This window comes from Atractosteus spatula, chromosome 12, assembly GCF_055471065.1.
Source record: "Atractosteus spatula isolate fAtrSpa1 chromosome 12, fAtrSpa1.hap1, whole genome shotgun sequence".
Classification (NCBI taxonomy): Eukaryota; Metazoa; Chordata; class Actinopteri; order Semionotiformes; family Lepisosteidae; genus Atractosteus; species Atractosteus spatula.
Window position 1 is genome coordinate 16,290,838 of NC_142717.1, and position 27,265 is coordinate 16,318,102.

Sequence of the window (27,265 nt, forward strand, 5' to 3'; positions counted from 1 at the left end):
GCACCAAACCCTTGTAAATGTCAAGACCATACTGTATTCTAAACAACAGAACAAAAAACCAAGGCAATATACATGCCACATACTGTATGTGGAGACAATGTGGAGTTTAATCACATATAATTGACAAAGCAAGGAGACAGTTTTAATTTTTTTTCTATTTTTCCCTAATTAAGACAAGATCAGATTTATAAACATACCAAATATGAGATACGTTGATGACTGCATTGATGCCACCACAAGTTCTAATGACCAACTAGACCATTTCTTGCATCACTTTACCAACTTTCACCCATTCCTTAAGTTTACATTTAACATATCTTCCACCACTCATCCGTTTCTGGGCATAAACCTCTCCATTAACCATTCACGACTCTAAACGTCTATTACAAACCCAATGACTCAGACCGCTTTCTTCCATACAGCTCCTTCCACCCACACATACTAAAACCTCTCTCCCTTTTTAACAGTCCCTCAAACTCTGATGACTATGCAGTGACAACATGAACTTCCATAAAGAAGCCCTCAAAATGCACTCTTTTTTCATTGATAGAGAATACCCAACATGTTATAGACAGGGCACTCACCTATTCCAAAAATAGCCATCAGAACATCAACTCTTACAAAACCCTTCCACTGGGACCCCATTTCCTGACTGCCCCATCACCTCATATCACCGACCACTTAATCTGCTCAACCTTCTTGTTCACAGCTTCCTTAACAGCCCAAAGCAACCATCCACAACACCAGGCAATTTCCCCGTCAACAGAATCTACATCACCTACAATATATAGATAAAACGCAGTTCACATTCAAGGCTCCTCTGGACAATTCGGTATAGTCCAGAAGAAATAAATGTATTTCCAGAAACCTAATTTACTACATCTCATGCAGAAAATAACAAGCCATTCACATTGGCGAGACAAGAAGAAGACTGGCAGACTGTATCAGGAAGCATGTCAGAGCTGTCAGGAACAAAGATCTCTCCAAACTGATTCCAAATTCAACATTTCACAATAGTTAAACATTTTGCCTCTGTGACAATCTTTCAGATCTCTCCATCAGTGCCCTCACACAAGGTTTTCAGAACTCCTATTACAGAAAGACACCCAAACCAAAATTATCCTAAAACTTGGATATTACTTTTCTCAACAACAGACTCATCTGCTTCTAAATCCTCTCTATTCATTTGCAGATTTTGGCTGTCCACACCTTTCCTCTTGTTCTCCCCGAGTTTGGACATGCATTCACACCTGGTTTAGGCCCATTTCCCCACTGTTCCCCACCACCTCTTAGGTACTATTTGTTTTCCTATGCCTTACTTATTTGCTATTTTCCCTCCAACTCACACACCTGAAGAAGTCTCAATTGCCGAAATGCTGTGTTTATTTTCTTTACCACTCAGCATGGAATTAACCTTTACCTGTTCCTTTGTAGACTACGCATGCTGATGTAGCTCCCTTCTCAAACATCTTCAAATAATTACTGTACAAAATTTTACACCAAACTGCCATTTTAAGGGTCTCTAGGATGGCACGGGATTGCGGGTATGCCGCACAATTTTAGTTATTATCGCAAATCCAGCATTTAAAATGCAGGATTTTCCCACACGCATTTATTGGCAAGCTATCCCCACCAAGTAGAATTAGCCTAAATTAATCCACATGTATTCTCTATCAGATTGAGTTTTCCCAGCCTGTTGCACAGCATTACTGCATGATTCGGTGACATTATACTATTTGAGTGGTTGCGTTGCAAATCTCGCATTCGTTATAGGTGGACGAATACGAATAGAAAACAGGTTGATTTTAATTCGGAATCGGTTATCGTTAGTTCAACGGGAAAGCTTCAAAATCTAGTTAGTAAATTTGATTAAAAAATAGAGCATTCACTGTAAAAGTCTACTTCAGCAATAGACGAGTTCTTAAGAAAAATTTCCCTGAACTAGGGCTGGGCGATATGGCCAAAATCATTACCACGATAAAAATTTTCATATCAGTCGATATCGATAATTATCACGATAAATGTCAAATCATTATTTCTTTTCAAGTTTAAAGGCAGATTTTTTCTCTTGAGTGAAAGTTGAAGAAACCAGACAGTTAATTGGTAAATTAAACAACTTTTTATTTTAAGAACACAACAAACACTTGCCAAACAGCAGAAACATTAAACAAATCTGTTAGCAGTATTTTGTGCGCATACGCATATCATGCGCAAAGCATAAACACATATATCGAAGATTTATCGAACTTTTGTTAAAATTATATCGAGGAAAATTATATCGCGATAATTATCGTTATCGAATTATCGCCCAGCTCTACCCTGGACCTGAAAAATGCAATGACAGTGATGAAGAAATTGACAAAAGAAAAGGAACTGACAATTTTCAATTATCGGATGAAACAAAAAATCCATACTTAAATTAATTGAGCTATTTAAAGCCAAAAACAGAAAGTGATTAAACCTGATTCTTACTTATGCTGTTTGGAATAATTGCTTCTTCAAGGCTGCAAATTTCACACAGCACAGAAACATCCTATGTGAAATAACTTTCTTCCTACCAAGCCTTTTTCCAAGTGTCTTCTAATATATCCCTGTTGACCTCAATGAGCCAAGCATTCTTCTTTACCAAGTTAGGAAAAAAAATGTCCAAATAAGGGTAGTTATTAAGAAGCCTTATGTCTTCAGTCCTTATACTTTACGTTTAATGGCGTAGTATCTCAAGAGGTTTCTTTTTATCAATGCCGTGTCAATGGTGTTAGCACCAAGAATTATTGTGATCCAGGTGGCTCCATAATACAATTCTATGTATAATAGTGGTCCATTCCTTTGTAACATACCCTCACGATGAGCTATAGCATTCACAGGCCTGAAGACAGATAATTGCAAAATGCAAAAGTTTACATACAGAACACCACAGGTTTATACTTATTGTACGTAACCAGAAATTAAGGTTTCAAAGCAGCTGTTCTGTGACAGATGTCTGACAAGCCTGCCATTTTTAAAAATAATTATTCTTGACTGGACTTATTAACATCAGTTTTTCAGAGTATTTAAAACAGAGTTTGTGCGATTGTTTCCATAGTCTTTCAATTCAAATTTTATTAGATCTGACTGTTAATTAAATCTAAAGATATTAACACTGTGGGCCCCATTTAGCAAAGTCTGCATAGCCCCAATGTAACTGTAAACCACTTTGGCAGACGATAACCACAGTTAGCATTAGTGCTGGGCTAGGGCCAACCTCTGGGATAGCGTTCAATCAATCAATTTTATTCTTATACAGCACTTTTTAAACCAGAACATTCTCAAGGCACTTTACATACATTAGACATAAAAGTGCAACAAACAAAAAAATACAATGAAAGCATATGAATGTGAAATTAAAGAAATAGGTCATTAGTACACTTTGAAGTAAGATTTAAAAATGTCAACAGAGGCTGCATTTTTAATATGGTGAGTATTTCAAAGACAAGAGACTACTGCTGAAAAGGCTCGGTCCCTCAATGTACAATGTGAAGTCCTTAAAACCAGTGGACATGTGGAGATAGTAACTCTTGAAGGTACACAGGAGATTGCCCATGCAACCTGTTAGGTCAATAACAGAATCATAAAGTCTGTCCTATAAGAGAGTAGTAGCAATGTAAGTCTTTCAGTCATGTTCAGATTCAGCAAACCATAACCAGGTGACAGAATTTGCTTTTAAATTGATGTGAAAACCAGGTCTAAACTGTGTGGAATTACAATGCCAACTATAAATATACCTGAAATTACCAGAAAGAGCATTAAAGAAAAGACAGTGAGAAAAACAGACAAATGGAGGAGCTAATTTTCAGATGAAATGTCAAACTCAGCTAATGATTACTTGATCCTTAAAGATTCCACTATGGACTTCACCCATTTCACCTAGTGAAGTAATTTCTGGTTTGTCAGCCAGGTGGGTGTTGCACATCTGTTCTGGATTTAAATGGGTCCCCTCATATATGTAAAGAGCCCTGGAATCATTTGGATTGAAAAGCTGTATTCAAGTACAATTATTCCCAACTTTGAAATTCTGTCAGTATCACTGACTTACAGGTGCTGTAAAAGGGAAGGTAAAATCTCTCAGTTCATTCTGATTTGTTGTGCTTGGGGGGTCTCTATGGATTTTAGCAGTAAAAGTATTTTAGCATATTTGTGTTACTGAGGACTTTTTTATATTATATATAATATATACCAAGCGAGTTTTTATTAAAAATGTCAAATTTCCTCAAAAGGAAAATAGTAAATTTGTGTAAAATGGGGTTTTGAAAAGAAATAAATGGTTAGTTCGCTTTATTATCAGTTTTACTTACACTTACGAAAAGATCCATTAAGAAATTCATATTAGGCCTTTCCATTAACAATTAATTAAACAGAATGCATGATGTCTGTTACATCAAAATACACTGTTTCAAAGATAACTACACAAACCTCTTATTTAGGAGACAACTGTTCCTCAAAAGTAAAACTTTAACATCGAATCAAATGGAAGGTTCAGAGAAACAAATCTAGCTACAGAAATACTACTACGGTACTGTTCCCTTTTGTAATGTATCGTTTTCGCAAAGCATATGGATTCTAATAGTGGAAAAGGACAATTAAATGTAGTTGCGGTAAACGTCTTTGGCTAATTATGATGCAGTACATATAGCACTGGTCTAAATCATAACCACTTCTGCTGCTCCACATGCGTGCAGTAACTACGTTTTGAACACTGTCCAATCCCTGGAACAATGGCTCTGGATTAGCCGTACACAGAACACGATATCCTACAGTTCTGCCTTTAACCAGCCTACGGGTCTCGTCTGTTCCAAAGCTTTCTTTTGAGGTCCATCGTCAAGTTCTCTCTGATGCCAACTGCTAATCAGTAACACGCACAGTTAGTGCACTTATGAGTCCTTTTCTTGTTTTTTTTGCGTCATTTAAGAAATGACACTCAAAAACTCGTAAGGAGCACTTTACAGGAACCGTAAAAACGCTGACATAGGTCGTGTGAACCACGCAATTGTGTCAAGAACGACTCTTCAGATCTGTCGAACAACAAATGTGGGTTACTGCTTGCACAGGTGTATTCAGAAACAAAAGCAACCCATAATTTGTTCTTGCTTTGTCAAAACCGACGCTCGAATTCCAACAACACAACCGCACACTGACATCTCAACAGAATTCTCATGCCAACCACGTTGACAAAGAAAAAAGCACATAACATTATACTTCATGACAGGTCGCCATGAAGAACACCAGGGGCTTTAGCAAAAATCCTAGAAATAAGTGAAGACGTCAAAGCCGTGAACTTGTTATATTTATTTTATGTTTTTCTTGTGAAGAACTACGTGGACAGAAGTGGAACTCTGCAAGTGCTGATATCGAACCTCATTTCGCAGCCTATAAAGCGCACATTAAATGCTAAAAACTTTAGAATCCATAATGTTCTCGAAACAACCGCCATGTGAAAGAACACGCAAACCTTTTTTCCTTCGCAGTGGATATTATTATTAACCGAAAACAGTCGTTCAATCGCCGTTATCTGACGCTTATTCCCATCTATCAGCTGCGTGCATAGTTTGGTCAGCTTAATCAAAATCTGTTTAATGTGACTAAACAAGAACACCGTGTCCACTTTCCAACGCAAAAACTCTCGAACACGGATCAGTCGTTTTGCATCATTCAGTGTTTTCCCTTCATATCTGGGCGCGGGGTGGCCAATACTGTACTAGATGACAACACGCAGCGCACAAGGCCCAAGAGGAGCACCAGCCTCTCAAACTCTCCATCTCACTTCATGGTGACTATAAATAAATAAAACAGGTGATCGAGTGCGCATCGGGTTTAAAAATAACTATGATCACTTGCAACAGGGATATCCTTACGACTTTTCGTCATCGAGCTCCTTGTTGTGCCCCAATCTCACTGAAGTCTGAACACAAAAGAGAAAGAAAAACAGTGAAACACATACCTGGTCCCGGATTTTAAGAACCACCATGTTTCAAGAGCAGTGCCCCCTTTCATACAGAGATAATTCCTCGTTTACAGGTACGTTTCGGGACCCCAGACTCCCGCGGGTTAATTTTTCCTCCCTTTCTTATTTCGGCTTGCGTTCGGCCTGGGCTTCCGCCTTCCTTCCTGAAATAGACAAACACAGGAGGCACAAACTCCACAACATTACCGCCACCTTCACCCAGTAATTACAAGGAGGCCGGTTGGACAAAAAAGGGGGATGGCGAAAAAGTAAGGGAAACTGCGGTTGGCTGAAGGCCGCTGATAGACATCAGGAAGGGAGAGTGAAACACCGCTGAAAGGCACGGTAACTGTAGCAAAAGCCAGGAGGATTAGGGGAGCGGTGAGGGGAAAGGAAGTAGCTTTCGAGTTTATGAGCTATCTCTTTACTCCCAGGACACACGATGAAATTAAGCGGGGCTGTGACAGTACTATTTGGCTGATGGTTGTCTAAATTTAGGACTCCATTTTGTAAACCTACTGTACAAAAGTTTATTTTTGGGCTGAAAATTAGTGATTTCAAAAAGCTTTATTTCACATATATATCCTCAAAAATCTACGGATGCCTCTAACTAGGTAATGAGATAAAATAGAAAGAGTGATAAATCTGCCAAACTAATTACAAATGTAGGTGAATATTATATTAATATAATTATGAAATTCCATCCGTGACCATACTGCCACTATTAACAGGTAAATTTTGTAAAAGGAATAAATACTGGGATGCATGAACACGCAAAAAAATAATATTGGATTCAATAGCATTGTTGTGTTTTTAATGCCTCTCATTCTTTGTGTACTTGTCTGGGTGCTGAGCTAGAGGGCAACTGAAAGAAAAACAAAGTAAATTAACTTGAATTATTGTAAACGTTTAATGTAAACGTTTTGTATTGAAAATATTCAAATAAACTTTAATATCATGTAATAATTTGACAAATAAGTGCATTTAAAATTCATTTAGGAAACAAGCCTTTAACAGTTTGTGTTAAAATGTATTATTAACCTAAATTCTTCAGAATTCTTTGGTTAAATAGCTAACATTGCTGATGGGAAGAAAGAATTCTTTGAGTCCTTTGCACACACAATCATTTGCTTGTTCTCAAGTATTTCTGAGATTAGAGTGAGATGTTATGTGTCCAGCACTGAAAATGCATTAATAAGTCTGAAATATGATATGACCAGAGTTAAACTATGTTCCTGCTTTCATATTGTAACGCATACGGCCGACGTTACAGGTTCTGCGAGCCAGCTTACCAGCGCAGTGACGTCACCGCGCTTCCCTGTGAATAGCCTGGACCTCAGCCGCCGGACGGAGGGGAGATTTCTCTTTAGCTCAACTGGCTGGGTCCCTGTTGAGTGACGCCAGAGGCCTGGGTTCAAGTCCCCAGTGGTGGGGGGCCGACCTGAGGCGGCAGTGGCGAGGGCGCATACCCACGTGAACCTGAGAGCGCTATATTGGTTTTAGAAGCGGGATGGGATAGCCCTTCGCCAAGGACAGCGAATTAAGCTGGGGAGAGTGTAACGCATACAGCTGACATTACAGGTTGTTCGAGCCAGCTTACCAGCATGGTGACGTCACCGCCCTTCCCTGTGAATAGCAGGGACCTCAGCCGCCGGGCTGAGGGGAGATTTCCCTTTAGCTCTACTGGCTGGGTCCCTGTTGAGTGTCGCCGGAGGCCAGGAGTTCAAGTCCCCAGCGGTGGGGGGCCGACCTGAGGCGGCAGCGGTGAGGGCGCATACCCACGTGAACCTAAGAGCACTACAATATCAACAGAGTACATAAGAAACAACTGAAGTTTCAAAGATTCCTCAGACAGCTCAGAAGGATTCCACAGATGAAACGCTGATTTGCTTGTATCGGTGAAGAGACAAAAAAATTATTTTGTTTAGGACACAGTTTGTGGTCATTTTAAATGATAGGTTCCATTTGAGAATTCAAATGCCTACAATTACATTTCAGAAAAGTGTGATTGTGACAAAGTGTATATGACAAATATGACATTTTTTACATTTAAATTAGCACTTTACAGTGTTTGGTCATCTCCTTTGGAAATGTGTAGTGCAAGAATCAATTGGTATGAATTTATTAATGAACTTTACTACGAGTAACGTCTGTGTTACTTACAGTACACATTATGTTTCCATTATTAATTTTGTGAAATATATTACAAAATGCAAAAAACAAATTACTCAATTATCAAACAAAGGGTTGAAAGAAGATGTCCATTCATCTTGCACCACAAGTGCACTTGCCTCTGATAAATTGTAATAAAGTCTGCAAAAGATAAAAGAGTTCTCAGCTCATATGTGCATATTTGATCACCAGTATCAAAAGAGGATAAAGAATAGCATAATATGAATAGATAAATGCATTAGATCCATGCTGAAACAGTCAATAAGGGAGTATCCAAATGTGGTTTTCAGCACTTTGGGATAGAAATGGTATCTTCTGAATATTGCCTCATCAAGTCCATATGAAATACTATTATAATTGGTTTATCACAGCAACATTTCCTTAAAACAATGTCATCGTTGGCCACTGTCCTGAGGAGAAAATTTCACTAGCATTTATCAACAGGGAGGAAAAATAATCATTGTCAGGTTTGTTCTGCAGGTTTGGGGGAAGATTTCTTTGTGGAAGAAGGTGAGTTTCAGCTCATCTGCTTGTCTCTTCTTATACTGTCAATTTGTGGTGGGTCCAAAATTCTATCCTTATTTTCTGCTCAGATTATTCCTCCCATGTCTGAGTGCGCACCAGTCTAATCTAATCTTTTCCCCACTTATTCACATAGAAGCATCATTTATGAATTGTTACAGTTTCAATTGTTATTCTTAGCATGTGCATACATGCATAATTAGGCTTTACTTTTTAGACATGCACTAGATGTGTCATATCAGTATGATATGACATATGATATGATATGACTTTTTTCAGCACTACCTCAATTATTGACTGATATTAATTTTATTCTATAAGATGTTCAGGACATTTTTGGATACTCTATTCTGCCAGATTAAAATTGGCATTCTTAGAGTTTGTAAATCTAGCTGCAATATGACACCAGCCACAAAGCAGAGCAGATACAAGTATTATACATCTGTCTCTCATTTCTTGGTCTTGTGCGTCTTTCATGATTTAAAGAAGAATGGCAATCAGAAATATGTTTCATACAACAGTCTCAGAAGTATTGTTTAACTTTCATATCAGTTAATTTTCTTATTTGGAAAAAGAGAAATTTATATGTTCTCAATAATGCTCACAGTTTTTTTAAAGTTTATAGTGCTCTGAATATGCATCAACATGAATCTTACATCAGTTTCGCAGTTACATCCCTGTCTTTAAGCAAATCCATCTTCTGTGTCCCTTCTGTGTCCCTCATTAGATGTGATGTCATTAGTCATGATAATTTGTCAGTGATATTTGGACATCTTAGATTAATGTGGTATCTTTATGGTTCTAAGACAGTGGTAAAAATACCACAAATTACATTCTCTCATTTGTATTTGAACAATTTTAACTTTCAACAGAAGATTTTGAAGAAAGAACATTTTGAAGTTGCAGATTTCACATGATAAAATAATGTGCTTACCAGCATGCTGTTGTATTACAGAAACATTCAAACTTTAATATAAAGTTATTCTTTCTCTTAAATATATGGCTAATATTTTCATTAAGTAAATATTTTAATTTTAATTTCAGTTGTGTGGCACAGTGCTAACATTGCTGCCTTGCAAGCACTGTGGCCCTGGGTTCCAATCCAGACCTGGGCTGCTGTCTGCATGGAGATTGTATGAACATCTTCCCACGTTTGTGTGGGTTTCCTTTGTGCTCTCTCGTTTCCACTCACAGTCCAAAGACATACTGGTGGCTTCCCGTTTAAGGTGTAACCTGCTTTGCATCCATTGTTTGCCAAGACAGACTCCAGCTCCCCTTCGACCCTGAATTGGAAGAAAAGGTTAGAACGTGATAGATGGATTTCCCTCTTCTTGACTCGGCATCCCTCCGTAAACTAGTTACACACATTAAACCCACCACATCTATTTTAGATCCCATTCCCACCACTTTATTTCAGTCCTGTTTCTGTCACATTTCAGTTACATAACCACCTCATGGCAAATAACCTTTTCGAACCCTTCCAATCTGGCTTCTGTTAACTTCACAGCACAGAAACTGCCCTGGTCAAAGTCACCAACGATCTTCTAATAGCTTCTGATTCTGATTCTCTTTCTATACTCATCCTTCTTGATCTCAGTGCTGCTTTTGACACTGTTGACCATGACATATTTTTATTAATATGAACAATGAACAGAAAACAACTATCAAACAATGATTTTAATGATTCAAAGAATGGGCAACAGCAGTATTACAATGGGAATAATATAGGACTAAAAGCAGAAAGCAAAAGTGACTGATAAATATTTTGCTTATAACCTACAAATAAAAACATAATAAATAGTAATAATTCCTTACACATATAAAATGCTTTTCTGGACACTCCACTCAAAGCACTTTACAGGTAATGGGGACAGTATGCTCACCACACATCAGCTTTCAGAAGACAGAGTTGAAGCCCACTCATAGATGGGGATAAATAGGAGGCCATGATTGGTAAAGGCCAATGGGAAATTTGGCCAGGATGCCGGAATAGGCTCCAGGTCTGGAAGACCAAGCAAACAATGTGGAAAAATTAAGAAAAACATTTGTTTAAGCTAGCTGGCTAAATCTTCAGACTGAAGCATAGAATTCAGAATTGTGTCCCTACAATGTCTTAATGAGATGGGTGCTTAAAAAATGAAAATCAAGATAAAATCTTTAAGTGTTTGCTATTTTTTCATTGTATATTTGGAGAACGACGATGATTTTACTCGAAACTTAGTCGGAGAATCCCAGAAGTAACCCAGAAAAGAATGCAAGGAAGCAACAACAGGTTTAATGAAAGGATTTAAAAGGTACTTCAAGGCCAGTGTTAAACACAGTAATAGCAGAGTGATGGTACAGGTTTGATTTTCTCCCTCAGGCACTGCACCCTCGTACCATGAAAGTTAAGATTATGCTGTGGGTTAGCCATTTCAGTCATCAGGATTGAATCCCAATGGCATGTTTTGGATTGATACAAAGGCTGCTGTTGCAAAGAGGAAACCAAACCTGACTGCAGTACTGTACATGTTGATGGATAGACAGAAACATCTGGAAAGATGCCAGGAACAAAATAGACTACTGACTGTAAAGAAGGTGGAGGGTGGACACACAAAATATTACAGTATTTTTGCCAAAATATTTTGTGCAAACTTGTCCTCAATTTAAGTATTGTACTGCAATATTTCTTGGTTATGACATTACTGATAACATGAAAATGGACTACAGAGAAACATGTTTACTATGGCAAAGTTTTACTTTTAATTTCTAGTGCCTGAAATTCCTTTTCTACTCATTCATTTTTTTTTTTTATCTGGAGTTTGACTTCCAGACTCAAAGTTCTTGTCTCGGTTCTCTACCGTCTAAGTGACTGTTCAACTGACCCAGAAAAGTTAGCTCCAGAATGCATTTGACAAGTTACTGTATGTCATTTTGTTTTCAGATTTTTTGAAAACATATTTGAAATTATGAGAGACTTGGAAAGGCTGTACTCAAGAGTGTTTAGTTTTACTTTTATTTTCTCCCCATTTCCTATTAGTGGTTATCAGAACCCAACAGACATGCTAATGTGTGTGCTATCTCTAAAAACTTTTGTTTACCTTCCTATTGCCCTTCACACAATCTTTTAGTTTATCCTATCTTAAAACCCAAATTTAAACATTTTCTATTCACGTTTTAATATATAAGACATTAGAAAGTTGCAAAATATTTGACACAGCTAACAAGGAGCAAAACAAATGTTACAGCACCACCTGCCATGCCATTGATATTATTAGCTACACAAAGAACATGACCTTTAGAAAGTAATTTCCTTCCCTTTGTGGACATTTTTTAATCATATACTGTACGTGTCACCCATAAAAGCAGTGAAGCTCACAAATACTGATAAGCTGACAAATACTGTGCCACTGATTTGCTACCCAAGAAAAACCAAAAACATGAACGTGCAAACATGCAAATGCAGTTGTTAATTAGTAGGAGCTGCAATACTAGAGACAGCTTTTGGAAGAGATTATTCCTCTATTTAATATGGCTTGGAAATGTAAACAAACAAAAACTAAAAACACACAAAACAAAAGGCAACAGCAACAAATGAAAAAAAGCACACACTTGCATAGGACATTACAATTTTCTTCAGAAACTGGTTGAATGTATAATGTATTAAGGTTAAATTGATAGTATTCTTGACTCGCCTTAACAAATTACTCAATGTCCAAAGTGAACAAATATTGTGGAATATGCTGGTTACTGAGTTTGAGTTAGTTGTTGTACATACTTGTCTACCACACAGAAAAACCTTGCTCAGTGAATTGGATTTTATCATTTATTGAATGACCTCCATTTGCATAAGGGTTCAAAGTCATCCCACATTTCAAACATGAATCACCTTATATTCTGTCTTATGCTTGTTTAAGGCTTTTGCATTCCATGGTTCTGTTAAAACTTTATGCAATTTCATATTCTTTTGTTTAGCATTTTAAATCTCACAAAACATTACATCTTGGCAATTGTTTCACAGACAAAATAGAAATACTTCTGCTCTCCCCTTGTAACCTATAAAGCTGTCTTGTGCCATCGCTTTACACTTCTAAATAATGGAGCACAACAGGTTTATTTTATTCCTTAATACCCTTTTTTATTTTTTCTAACACCACTTCCGGTGAAGAGTATGTAGTTATTGTGTTATTATTTTCATTAACCTGTGAATATCATCTCATCAGTACATACTGTACAACAGACAGTTGAAATACAGAAAATAAGGTAATTGACTTAAGGAAAATTATCAGGTAATTTACAATCATTTGAGATGAGTCAGAAAGTGAAAAAAAAATTAATGGAGAGAATAATAGAGATAATGAGAAAGATATCTGGACAATTTTCTTAGTTTTAAACACTTTAACATAGTATTTCAAGTCACCCAGGGTATTTTGCTAACAGTGACATTTTTTACCTATTAGAAAAATACAGCACTTTGAGTGTTTTTTTAAGTTTCTGGTTGCAGGTATTGTACCAGAAACTGATTGATGTTGATTGTTAATTTCTCTAACAAAGGCCAGAGCAATGTTTCCTTTTGTCTTCTTCTCTTATGCTTCCCTCACTGCTGGGGAGTGCAATTTGACAGACCACCCCTCTTAGGCCTCTCCATTGATTTTCTTATCTCAGATCCTGTTTCCCCTTTGCTAGAAAGTCTGAATTCTTCAATGTCAAATGTATTATCATCTCTGTGATAAAAAAAGCAAAAAACTGAGACTAGTTGCATATGATATATTAAGTCAAAATGTTTAATACATTTACATAACTGTTCAGGTTCAAACACCTGCATGCTTTTCTAAAACAATAATTTGGTTTTGGGAGCATCCAATGTTTGACTGACGGATTTGTAATATTCTCCAACAGTGTGGTCCAAACTGTGGACCACACAATGCTAAAACTCAGCAAGTAAAAAAAGAAAAAGAGTGAAAAGGCATGCATCCTTCCTGTTTCAACATATCACATCTACAGTACATGTTCCTGATAGCAAGTTATGTTTAATGAGACTGAATAATCCCTGTATCCCTGTATTATTTTTTGATTGCTCATTGCAAACATTTTCTATAATTTCACAACATTCCTACTGTATATACTGTACATATTTTAATGTTTAATTGTGAAGTGTGCTAGAGTCAATTCAATTGCTGGAGTCAACCAGTCCTGATCACTTGCTTATGTCTTTTTAACACAAAGGCAGAAATTGAATACTTTAAATAATGCAATACTCAAAAATTATTCATTGGTTTTAGCAAATGAATCATGTAAATATTGTAGCATGGCCTTGTCAAACACCGCGTTAAGCAAGGCTAGACCTTGATGTTTATACTGGGATAGCAGAGACCCCCCGCAAAAAAAAAATCAGGTTGTGCCTATAAATCATGTTAGTGGACTGATGGGTAGTGCTCTTCCATATGGATTTCCAAACTAGTCTCCTAGGTCATGACTATGGTGACAAGACACACTGTAGGAGGTACTATCAATTTGATAAAAATGTTAAACAAGTCTTGACTACTTCATCATTAATATTCCTATGGCAGTGATCATAAATGTATGGATGTGTGCTCGTAAAAGTCCACTCTAGTTTTTCCCACAATCTGGCCATTCTAGTTCCACTTTAATCAACTGGTGAAGTGCCTGAATTGCTTTGCAATGTATTTGTTGGTGTGTAAATGTTACAAGCACAGCCGGCACAATTTTCATTCCACACCTTTTCCCCACAGCTATTTAAACTCTCCGCTCAGTGCTACTGGCACTTGGTATTAGGATTTCATCTGCCTCCTGAGCTTGCCTTGCCCTCCTTTCCTGAAACCCTCTCTACCTGGTGTAGATCCCCTCAACTACGACTCTTTGGCTTTCTCTTGGATTTGTTTGCCTTAATATGTTCTCATTACTTGGATTTTTCCTTGCCTGGAAAAACCGACCATTCTTGTTCGTCACCCATCTTGGATACTTTAGCTTTTGGACTGAAAGAGTCGAATATTGTGACGACAATTTTCACGTGTAAAGTGAAAGAGCAGAAGGCAGTGGGTTTCAGAAATGCTATATGCTGGCTGTGAATTTACGGACCTATTATAACATTATATCAGACTTGCTGGAACAACAGCAAGGGACAGACACTTGAATTGTGAGGTAATGGATTGGATGCATCATATCTAGTCTTCAATAAAAGTACAAACTAGTTCGTCGTGGAATGGAAGGTGGAAGCCAGAAATGAATTACAGCATGGCTTAGAAAACGCAAAAGAGGAGATGGAACCACTGGAGATTTAATTACAAAGTACTCAAATGTTTCATCCTTCCTGTTGAAATACACTGTATGAGTGATACAATATTTGTGGCTCAGAGTCTGGTTTTGTAAACTGCTTACAACCTGTGCAGTGACTGAAAAGATGATAGACATTTTATTTTGGCAGTTTAATTTAGTTAGTTTTAAGTTGTTTCTGAATGCATCTGTAAAATGCCCTTTTAAGTGCATTTATGCAAACAAAGTAATACTGTTAGCGACGAGTTATTTACAAACCCTGTGCAAGTCTTGAGACAGGGTCCAAAAGCTAAAGTATCCAAGACGGGTGACGAAGAAGAGTGGTCGGTTTCCAGTCAAGGAAAATCCAGGTAGTGAGAACGTACAATAGTAAAGCAAACAAACCCGAGAGGGGTGAGACATTTTTGCATTGGATGAAAGTGTGTAATGTTAGAGGTTCGCGATGATGACATCACCAACTACCCAACTACCAAAATCTCTTAAAGTGACAGAACAGCCATCAAGAAAGTTCTCCAGCATGGCTGTAGAACCAACATAGCATACCTGAACAATGCAACACAAATAAAACTATTTACAGAGTGAGTCAGGATTTGGTGAAGGTTCTTTTTATTTAACTTGGTCACATTCACCCCTTCTGAACATCCCCTTCATCCTGATGACAAATTAAGGTTCCACAACTTTTAAAACAGAAAAATCCCATACAATCTAGCACAAATGAAGACCTGGGCTTTATCAACAACTTAACAGTTATCTTGCATAAGGGTCTGGAGAAGATAAACTAAACCGCTCTCAAAATCCCCCTTGGTTAATGTTACACCTTGTATGCCACACAACATTTGGCTCCAGTACAATCTGCTTACACACAATTTCCACTAGAAAATGTATATACAAAAACTTAAACTCGTAACAATGGTGAAGAAAACCTAAGAACGTCCAGAACGACCTAAGAATGGTCGTTCAGGAGAACGACCCCTCCTGAAAGGCTTTTGAACAATAGCTTTGATAAGCTTGTTCACAGACTTGACCAATCTACCATCACGTGTTCTAATTGAACCGTCTGTCTGTCTAGTTACAGATGGAGCTAAATCAGTATAAGCTGAACTGTCAGCTGGTGATGTGTTGGGGTTAGGGCTGGGTGATATACTGAAAATTTATCAATACCGACGTTAAGAATCTCTCACCGACCTAATTTGCTTGTGTCGGTATGTACGGTAAAAACTTTCCCCACTGTGCGCTTTCATGAGCAGTCCCCTTAAAAAACTACAACACCCAGTCATATCCTGTCACATGCTTCTGCCTCGTCCAACCTTTGTTCTTCATTCAAAACACAAAGAAGCGTGCCGGTGCATGAGACAACATGACCGCTCATGCTGAACCCCAGTCAGTCAGTCAGGCAGGCAGGGATGACTCAAGTACAAATGAAGACAAGCTGGTATCTAAAAAAAAATGCAGTGTCGATTTTTTGGTCATATTTTGGCTTCAGCAAACTGATGGTATTCTGTACAGGGTAACAGCATACTGAACAAATAGAAGTCAGATGTAAACTGTTTTAAAAGCGTTTCTGCGGGTTTGTAATACAATGTAACACAAGCAACTTGTTTCATCACTTGAAACACAACCATGAATACAAAGAGTTCATGGCCAAAAAAAGAGAAAGACTGACAAGCGCACTCATGGCCAAAGTGATTCCCCCAAACAGTTGTCTCCAACACAAGTATTTACTAATGCCACTCAATATGCAAAAGATTCACACAGATGTAAGGAAATAACTAACGCCATTACATACTACATAGCGAAGGACATGGTCATCATTGCTACAGTGGAACACAGTGGTTTCAAAAGACTTGTACAAACCCTTAACAAGAGATATATTGTACCCTCGAGAAAATATTTTTCTCAAATTGTGATGCCTGACGTTTACAAAGCTTTAATGGTAGTAATAGTTTCACATACAGTATTTAAAACATGATCTTTCAGCATATCATGTAGTCATATAATTTCAACGGTATCAAAAAAAATATTGTTAATTTATCATTATTGAGGTCAATGTGGGAAATTATCATATTGATTTGAGGTCATATCGCCCAGCCCTAGTTGGGGTGTTGTGCAGTGACAGGTGTGATGATTGAAGTGGGCAAGGGAGCAGTAGTAGTAAGAGTTTCTGAGCAATTTCTATGGCATTCTGTAGATCAGACAGCAGAGTATTAGCATACGAATCATAGTCAGTCACATTAAGATCATTCAGTACTTGTTTGAACATAACATCTACTGGCAGCCTAGGGACACGCCCAAACATAAGGAAGAAAGGTGCTTAACCTGTAGTCTCATGGACTGTGGCATTGTAAGCAAACGTGAGGGTTTGGATCTGTTGTGGCCATTGGTACTTCGCTTTAAGTGGAAGGGTGCAGAACATGTTACCCAAGGTGTGATTGAACCTTTCTGTGCCTCCATTGCCCATGGGATGATAGGCTGTCATGTGGGATTTTGCAACATCAGACAGACGACGGAGTTCTGCTATTAATTTGCTTTCAAAATTTGTGCCTTGATCTAAATGAATTCTCTCTGGAAACCCATAAACACAGAAGATGTTATTCCATAGTTTCTTAGCCTGTTTCGCCGTCTGATTAGCACAAGGAAACGCATGAGCCAATTTGGTGAAGTGATCAGTGACAACAAGGACATCCACAGACTGCTTTTTTCTGTCTTCCGCTGTCCAAAAATCGATACCTACTAATTCCATTGGTCTTGAAGTTTTAATGCTCTCCAATGGTGCATGAGCAGCAGGTCCTGGGGATTTTCCAAAAACACACCTTGGGCAACATCTTACGTAATCCCTAATGTCTCTCAAAAACGCTGCCTAACAGGGACCACAGTCTGGTCCTGACCTGCTGGACACCAGGCAAGGCTTTATCCTCAAGGCCTGTGGTAACACATATTGGACTCTCTTTTGCTTGGTAACAGGAACAGGTACAGAATACCATCACGAATCTCAACTTGTCCCACTGTCTCAGCAACCTCTGTGCTTTCAAATTGGCGATGTGCTTGTCTCTCCTTGATGGCTGTCTTCCTGCATTCATAAAAGTCAACACTTTAGAAATGTGCATGTCTTGCTGTTGGCCTAGTTATAGTTCATTAGGGTACAGGTAAAGAATCCTGACCACCTGCTAACTGCTTAACTTTAGGCAGATGGCCCTAAACTCTGCAGCTCTAGCCCAATCACAATGAACCTGGCAAAGAGCTCTAATCTCTGCTGTTTCATAAGCAACCTTTGACAATGGATTCTGGATTGTACTGGACAGACTGTGCACCTGAGACTGACAGCTGATCCTAAAAACATCCTGCACCAAATCTTCCTTTACTCTCTTGGCTTCATGAACAAGAGTTCCATATGGCTCTTTGAAAAGTTGCTGATTAATGGGCTTAGCAAATGGATCACAATTTAGTGTCTGCAATAACATTTCGACTTCCAGGAATTTCTTTCAGGTCAAAAGAATAGGATGCAAGCTTAACCACCCAGTGGAGCTTGCATGCATCAAGTTTTGGTTTTATCAGCAGGTAAGTGGGTTATTATATGTCCAAACTGTAAAGTTATGTCCCTTAAGCCAGTGGCTGAATTTCTCACACACACTCCACTTAAAAGCCAAAAACCCGAGCCTGCAGGCTGAAAATTTACGCTGTGCTGTACTGAGGGTTTTACTTGCAAAGGCAATAGGTCATGCCTTGGTTTCCCCATAGGGCACTTGGGGATAGTGCAGTGCCAAGTCCAATCTAAGGATGCATCAACAGACAAGATGAAGGGCTCATCAAAGTGTTAAAAGCATCCTCACACTCCGTTGTCCAGTCTGCAGGAGTGAGCTTCCAGAACACACCCTGACCCTTCCTGTCCTTAGCCCCCTTTCCCCTTCTCTTCTGCCCTGCAGCCAGTGCGAATAACGGCTTGGCAATAGAAGAACAGTTGGAAATGAAATGTTGGTAATAGAATACCATCCACAAGAAAGACTTAATTCTCTGGACACAGTGTGTATACACATCACCATCCATAAGATCTTCTACCTTCATGTTGTTGATAATTTCCACCTTAGCAGGATCAGCAGACACACCAGAACTATCAATGACATGTCCCAGGAATTTGACCAGTCTTCGCATCAAATGAAACTTCTTAGGGGCCAGCTTCAAGTTGCTCTCTCGCATCCTCTGAAACACTATGTGAAGTCTTCACAAGGCCTCATCCTCTGAAGGTGCAAATATCAGGAGGTCATATAGCACAAGAGATTGGAAAAATTCAAATCCCCAAAAATGCCAATCATCATTCTCATGAAGGACGCTGGGCTGTTGCACAATCCCTGAGGCATGCGATTGTACTCATGCAATCCTAGAGGGGTAGTGAAAGCTGTGTATTGTTTGAATAGGCCAAGTCACTGAAGTTCTGCTTTAATATATCAAAAATCACAAACGGCTTCTTAGTATAATCTATGGATAGATTGTTGCACAGCTTTATCTTTACAATATCGCCTGCCTTGCCCATAAGTCTATCCAGTATTTCTTGTGCCTGCTCTTGTACTGAAATGACCCTCTTTCTCAAATACAGAGTCATGAGATCTTCCCATTCGTGAACCGTATACTTGTCTGAGTTGTTGTCCCTAAACACAGGAGGTTCTTTTGCATCTGACTGCATGACAAGCCTGACATTCACTGTGCTCCTCAAGTAAAACAATATATAAAATGGTTCACAATTTCACAAAAGAAGGAAAAGAACTGAATTACTACTTGTATACTGTATAGAAGTAATTGACCAAAACAAATACTAGACGGTTGCCTGCAACTTCCCACGACGAAAGAACTTGCATTGATCTTCACATCCAGGTCATGGCACCATTGTAACGAACATCTTCTGTGTGCAGTTAACTGCATGTTAGTTTTCTGTGTTGTGTTCTTATTCGGACATCCGTTAGACCCACGTGAAAAATGAACTACCGGATGACAATCTGGATCTGGCAGTTCCTTAACAAAGCCGTCTCTACAGTTCACAAGGTATGTACTCCTCAGTTTGTGATAAAATGACCTAATATTGACAAGGTACTTAACAATACTTATTGAACAGTATTATTAGAAGCAAGGAACATAAAAACATAAAAAATAAATAACATTTTACAACCAAAACAAATTTCCACTCAATACTCTGCACTGACTCTACATAAAACACGCGAAATACAATCAGGAAATACAACATACCTGTATAATAACAAAAATAAACATGTAGACATGTAGAAAGCTGCTTCTTAAATACATGTCGTCAGTCCCCTGTAGTAAAAAGATCACACATGGAAAGACCCATAGGAAGCTCACAACTCACACAAAACTCACAAAGATGGTATTTCCTTACAATTTTAGTTTAAACTAAAATTATCCTGCAGCTAGGATCACACCTTCCCCCTTCTCTTAACGACAGACTACTTTTCTTCTAAATTCTCTCTATTCATTGTAGGTTTCATTTCACACCTCTCTTCACCTATCCCGACTTCACACCTCCTGATTGGCCTCTCTTTCTGTCCCCTGCTCCCACCCCTCACTCCTCCTCTATTCCAGCTTTTGTTCTCCTGCTACATTACCTTTGCGTCTTTCTCACACCTGAAGAAGGCTCCACGGCTGAAATGTTGTGTTTTCTTTCTTCTCTTTTCAGCATGGAACAAACCTATTACTTGTTCCTTTGCAACCTACGCATGCTGACGCAGCTACCTACATGAACTACTTTCCTTACAATATACCAGTGTAACGGAGTCACTTAATGCTTACAATACTCAACTGAACATATACAACTGCACAGTAGAATGTTGATTAGATTCTATTGGTTATAAATTCAGCAATTAACACAGAGGATTTAAAAATTTGCCTCAAAGACTCAGCACATAACCTAGGCATCATATTAGACACAAGGCTCTCATTTAACTCTCATGTTAAAACAGTATTGAAAACATGCTTCCTACAGTTAAGAAATATTGCAAAACTAAGGCAGTTTCTCTCCACTCAAGACACAGAGAAATTAATACAGGCTCTTGTATACAGGAGGTTAGACTACTACAATGCCCTACTATCAGGGAGCACCCATCACTCTTTCAACACCTTACAGCAAATTCAGAATGCAGCAGTTAGAATTGTTACAAGGAGCAGAAAGTATGACCGTAAAACCCCCATACTTAGCTCTCTTCATTGGCTTCCTGTCAGGTATGGGGCAGACTTCAAAATCCTTCTACTTACTTATAAGGCTCTCAGAGATCAGGCACCTGTCTAGCTAATGGAACTTATTAATGTACACAATCCAAGTTGCATGCTTAGATCACAGAATGGAGGTGTTCTTCATATTCCACGAATTAATAAAAAAACAGTTGGTGGTAAAGCTTTTAGTTACAGGGCCCCTAGCTTATGGAACAGTCTCCCACCCCATATTTGGGATGCTGAGTCCAATCTCAGTATTCAAATCCAGACTGAAAACCTGTTACTTCAGCCTAGCCTACTCACACATTATATCATATCCTGCTGCAACCATGGCTCTGTTTTGGCCCACTAGGTAGATACATCTGTTCTGACCAAACTATCCTATTCTCCTCCCCACATGTCCGGATGGGGCCAGGGCTGGGTACCATCTGAGTTGGATGCTGCATCACTGCCACGGATCCAAGAGGGACATCGTGGATATAGCTATCGTTTTGGAGGATTTTGCTGGTCTACAGAGATCTGCATGGAGTACTGACATACAGAAGACCTGATGGATGGATTAAAACCTTTATTAATTTTTTCCTTTTTTTAAAATTGTATAATGTTAGCATGCCCAAAGGGGTTGGGCAGCCAATTGACCTTGGACCCCTAGAGGTTTCGTTTCTCCTTACTAAGAAGTTTTTGGTTTCTCTCTCCGTTGTCCTCTGGTCTTTTCTGTTCTGTATTCACATGTATGGTCACTTGCTTTGTTAAGCACCTTGGGGCAACCTTGTTGTCCTATATAAAAATAAATTGAATTGAATAAATATTATTTTTTTCACAGCAATTAAAATACCGCTTACTTCTACAGTTCACAAGGTATGCACTGAGAAATTCGCGAAGATGACATCACCAACTACCGAAGTCTCTTTAAGTGACAGAACAGCCATCAACAAAGTTCTCCAGCGTGGCTGTAGAATCAACATAACATACATGAATAATGCAACACAAATAAAACTATTTACACAGAGTGAGTCAGGATTTGGTGAAGGTTCATATTTTTTTAACATGGTTACAGTTGTAATAAAGAAAAGGATGTAAAAATATGCCAGATTTAACAATTTGGTAAATGACCATAAGTTTGGCTCAATTAGGAGCAGTTTACTTGATTAGATTTGTATGGGGTGCTTATTGAGAATTATAAAGTTAATTGAAATCCTGTTAAAATGCCAATGTCATTTGAGATGCTGTATCTATAAATCTGCTTTATACTAAATCATGGATTAGGAAATTGCACTAAAGTTGAATTGTGCAAAAACAAGATTTTCTTCCTATGTTTCAGGATAACAAAAAGATATGGTCAGTCATAGGTGTTTTATTAGGGGAATATGAAGTGCAGAAGAATGTTAACCATCCTGCCTTGCTCTACTAGCTTGCCCATGGTGTTCTTGGTGCAGTACTGTCCTTACCGAAAGGAAACGGAACTAGGATGTTGGTTTCCAGAGGACAGATGTGATGAAGATGTAACCTGTTGTCATGTCTTCTGGGACTGCAAGGAGGCAAATGCTTTCTGGGCTCTGGCAGGATCTTTTGTATATTGTTTTCAGAAGAAACATTGTTTACAACTAGCCTTGTGATATATGGGTTGAAACCAGCTGGTCTATAAGTGGAAAAGTAGTTGCTAATATGGAGTGTAATCTCAGTATATAAAGCAGCATTATGGAAAACCCATTTAAAATTCATATGAAAGTGTCTTGCTTTGGATAACATGACTGTGTTTTTTAAATTTTTAAATTAAAAAAAATACTATGTACATCAAAATACATGAAGACTAAGATGTATTTCAATAAGGAGAAGATGGAGGACTTCTGGTTGCATATCTCTCTCAAACAGATCAACAACTAACAGTAGAAGAAGCAACTTGTCAAGAACAATTCTCTTCTTTAACAGACACCTGCCAGCAACAGTGGAATTGCCACATCTTCTGAGGGGCACTCAATACAGAGTTCTACTGCTCCCTTTTCACTGGTCTGCAAACCATTGTCTGTATCACCTGTGGCTTTCCCTCTCATTCCTCCCTTCAATGTTCACATTTTAGTCCCTTGCTCTTCCACATCATCAGTTTTCTTGCCATCCTCAAGATCAAGAGATGCTATGGCATTTTTGCAAACAAATTGTCCTACAACTTGAACTCAATCTGATGCAGAACCTACAGCTACCACTTTATCTTTCAGTTTTTCTCCAGGACTTGTCACCCTCCCCAATTCATTTCCTGCTTGCAGCAACCTCCTTTCAGCACTTTCTGACTCCCATCACTGAAGGTTCTCTTCAACTCAAGGAATTGAAGCAGAGATTCATAATTGGGCTATTCTCCATTTCCCCACCCCTTTAGCCATGATCAAATCACTCCTCTTGGCATAGCCATCAGAAGATTCTCTAGGAAAAAGCTCCTCATTGTTGACTTCTCAGCACCACACAATTCCACCACCATCAGCATTAAATGCTTATTAAACTGCAATTTGTTTTTTGTTCAGAAAAACATTTTTCTTTAAACCATCCTCTGTATCCTTTTATAGTTCTCTCATGGGATCCTGTTCTTCAAAGTATTGCACACCACATGCTCTTCTACTATTGGTATGCATTGAAGAATTTCCAAATATTTCCACAGGAACTTTAATATTCACTTTCCCACATTTAACTCTCAAACAATATCCTTTCATTCACCCACAGTAGCAATACGAGAACCTTCATTAACGTACTCTTATTCGGATTGCAAGTCTTTTTTAAAATACTAACAGAAAACTCTGTACTACTTTATCCCATCCACAGATCAGTCTGTTACTAAAAAAAACTTGTTGATCTGACTCTGGAAGTATTATTTTTTCTCACTTTCTTTAGTTTTCTATGATGCTCAGAATATACCACCCCTACAAGTACTTTTCAGTGTCACCTACATTGATGCCTCTCAGAACTTTTCATTTGGTCTCATGATTAAATCACTTACCACTAAAAAGAAACAAGACCATTCAGCCAGGTAAAGGTGCTTTTGTTCCTTATTTCAAGCTTGACTCCATCATTAACCCTTATGCATTAACTCTCTCTATGCATACTACTTGCTAGTTAATTCCAATCAGAGGTATTGTCTGATCCTTTCTTCAGTGATGACAATGAGCAAGTTATGCGACACTGGCTCCTATAGCTCCTCCCCAGATTACAGCTTCAATGCTGCTCACGTCTCAGACCACTCTTTCAAGATTGGTGCTGTTTTCTCTGCCGCCCACTACAGAATACCAGTCACAACTGTCAAACCTCTAGGTTGATGATCTTTTGAAGTGTATATCAGAAATTATCTTGATAGTCTGGACAGCCTAAATCTCAAGCTATTAAACTTAGTATTCAAAGATCCCGCATCTGTGTTCTTGGGGAGTTTGGACAGCCACACTATCAGGGCTAGGCTGCCATTCCCTCAGCCAGAACGACTTCTGCCAAATACACTCTATGTATTTCATCCCTCTATTAAATTCATTTGGATCTACTTAAAGGGTTGTGATGTACAGTTTAGCAAGGTGGAAGTTTTTTTAGTTGCAATAATTATAGTGGTTTAGAATATCTTGTTTTTTATGTACAGCTTAATTATATTGCAGGGATGCTTGTTTTATTTTGTACATTTTAATTAATTTAGTGTTGAAAAGATTATGGTTTTATAAAATAAAATAAAAAATTAATGACAGAGCCACAATATTGGTTACTCTAAACACAGGTTAAGGTTTTGCTAATCTAAATGGAGAACGTAAAATGCACTGACCGTTATTATGTCCAATCTGTCTGCAGACCTAAATGTCAACCAGAGGCCAAACAGGATCTGCTGCTGACTTAACATATCACAACAACAAAAGTCTTTGCCAAGACATATCAAAGGTGGCTCAAAGAAACCCACAAAGTCCCTTGCATTAAGAAAGGCACCTCGCAACACTTCAACAGTTACTGTGTTCTAGTGTCAGAAGATTAAGTTTAGTATCGACCCTGCGCCGAACAGTATCTGCCAGTGGTTTAAGAAAAGATTAATTTAAAGGTTTAAAAAGCCAAGTGCAATAGTAAAGGTATGGGACCATACTCATGTGAGTAGGGTAAAACATTGAGCTGGTCCAACCTAAGCTCAATAAGCCCTTATACTAGAGAAAATGTGTTATATTCACGTAGATCCTCCAAAACCACAGTACCTGACAGGAGGATCAGCTAAAGTATGTACAATATGATTTAGGCTAAACGGTGTTTTAAAATGTATAGATACACGGAATGATATACATCTATTGTATCATTACATGTGAAGGTGGGATAACAACTTCAAAAACCCAGTGCAGCACTAAAAATACACCATTCCTCTGAAATGGCAGCAGGAAAACATGGCAATTAGCAGTAATGCTTTATAACTTTTGAGTCCTTTTGAGTTTGATTAAAAAGTAGGGCGCCTTCAGTATGGAGTCTGCATTTTCTTCACACTGTTTGTGTTTAGGTCAGTTTTTGCAAGGTGCACACATTTACTCCCACTTTCCATGCACATGCTGGCTAAGTTAACTGGTGTCTTTACATTATCACTGTGTGCTTGTCTTTTCTCTTAATTTTAATGCTGGATATAGGAAAACATCCAACAAGTTAGAATCAATTAGTGATTTAAGGAGGATCTGTATATTTTAATATTCTGATATTTTTTCACACATACCCACTTGGCTAATTGTGTTTAGCCCGGTAGTGAAACCAAGATGTCACTGGAAGGGAAGTGAAAAAACTGGTTATAACAAAGAATTAAAATACAGCTACTGTAACTTTACCTGAATTTGTGTTACAGTATATCTGGCTGGATAGTTGGGTTTATTACATACTGAACATGTAGCAAAATGGCCCTGCCAAAATCAGCTCTCCAAGATCCCCCATTAGTGTCTGGTGTACTTGGAACCCGTCCTGGAATGAGTTTTGGGAATGATTGATGGAAGATCTCACCCTGAACAATGTGATAAGTGTCTCCTGCTCTGGAGATCTTTACAATGCCACTGCTGTATTTCAGTGTATATTTTGAATTGACACAATAATGGTTTCAAAATAGTAAATTATGTGATAATATTATTGGCTGTCTCATGACCTCCATCAAAATGTCTAGTAAAATATATAAATTTAAAATGTATTAGGGATAAATGGTAAAGAAACATCTTTGTGACTCCTGTAGTCAATAACAGGCTGTACTTATTTCACTCTTGGCTACTTTCTAAAGTCCTTGAACTCCCTTAGTGTTACAAAAGCAAAAGGAAATCCACTCCACATCTGGACAGTAAAATTGTCTGGAGGTACTCCAAGGATGTAATGTAACCAAAAAAAGTTTAAAAGAGACATGGAAAGGTAAACTTTTTTTTCTCCATTGCTCTGTCCTTTCAATCTCCCTTGTCCCCCTGCCAAAGCTATTCAGGTTTTTTTAGCACTTGAGGCATTGAAATTTACAGCATTCTTCAAGCAAATCAGCCTTGCTTTGTTTTTTATGCTTCTTCCAATCATTTCACTGCAATACAATATATGGAACAATATACGGTAACGCATACAGTCAAATGACACAATAACCGTCATCAAATGGAGACTGTCATGGATCTGTGTAGTTTGTGCTGTAGGTGTGCTTTAGCTGTTTAGGCAGTACTGATGTTCCTTTCCAGAAATATTTTTTTGCTGGGGAAAGCATTTTTTTTAGTTATGATGTCAGTTATGGTAGGGAAAATGGGTGGCATTGTGGCACAGTTGTTAGCATTGCTGCTTTACAGCTTTGAAGCCTTGGATTCAGCTCCTGGGGTAGTAACTGCATGGAGTTTGTATTTTCTACCCATGTTTGCTTAGGTTTCCTCCAGGTGCTCTGGTTTCCTATGACAATCCAAGGATGAACTGGTAGGCTTCTGGAAAAATCAGCCCTAGTGTGTGTTTTATGTCTCAGTCTGCAATGGAGTGGTGTCTTGGCCAGGGTGTATTCTGTCTTGTGCCCATTGCTTGATGGGATAGGCTTTGTATTGGATAAAATGGTTAAAAAATGGATGGATGGATAGATGATGGCTAAAATGCGCTCTACTGAAATAAAAATAAAAAAGTGTATCACAT

The 27,265-nt window shown here is 38.3% G+C and overlaps 1 protein-coding gene across 3 annotated transcripts in view; it reads right to left on the bottom strand.

Moving 5' to 3' along the window:
• ankrd28b (ankyrin repeat domain 28b) overlaps positions 1-6,319 on the bottom strand; it is a 73,209-nt gene extending 66,890 nt beyond the window's left edge. Inside the window, exon 1 of one of the 3 annotated variants that reach the window (XM_088928880.1) lies at positions 5,975-6,319. In XM_088928880.1, coding sequence (XP_088785006.1) covers positions 5,975-6,001 — 27 coding nt within the window. In that variant the 5' untranslated portion in view covers positions 6,002-6,319. The remainder of the gene's footprint in view (positions 1-5,974) is intronic. The other 2 variants (XM_088928881.1, XM_088928882.1) reach the window with 2 other exon arrangements.
• Positions 6,320-27,265: the final 20,946 nt, after the last annotated feature.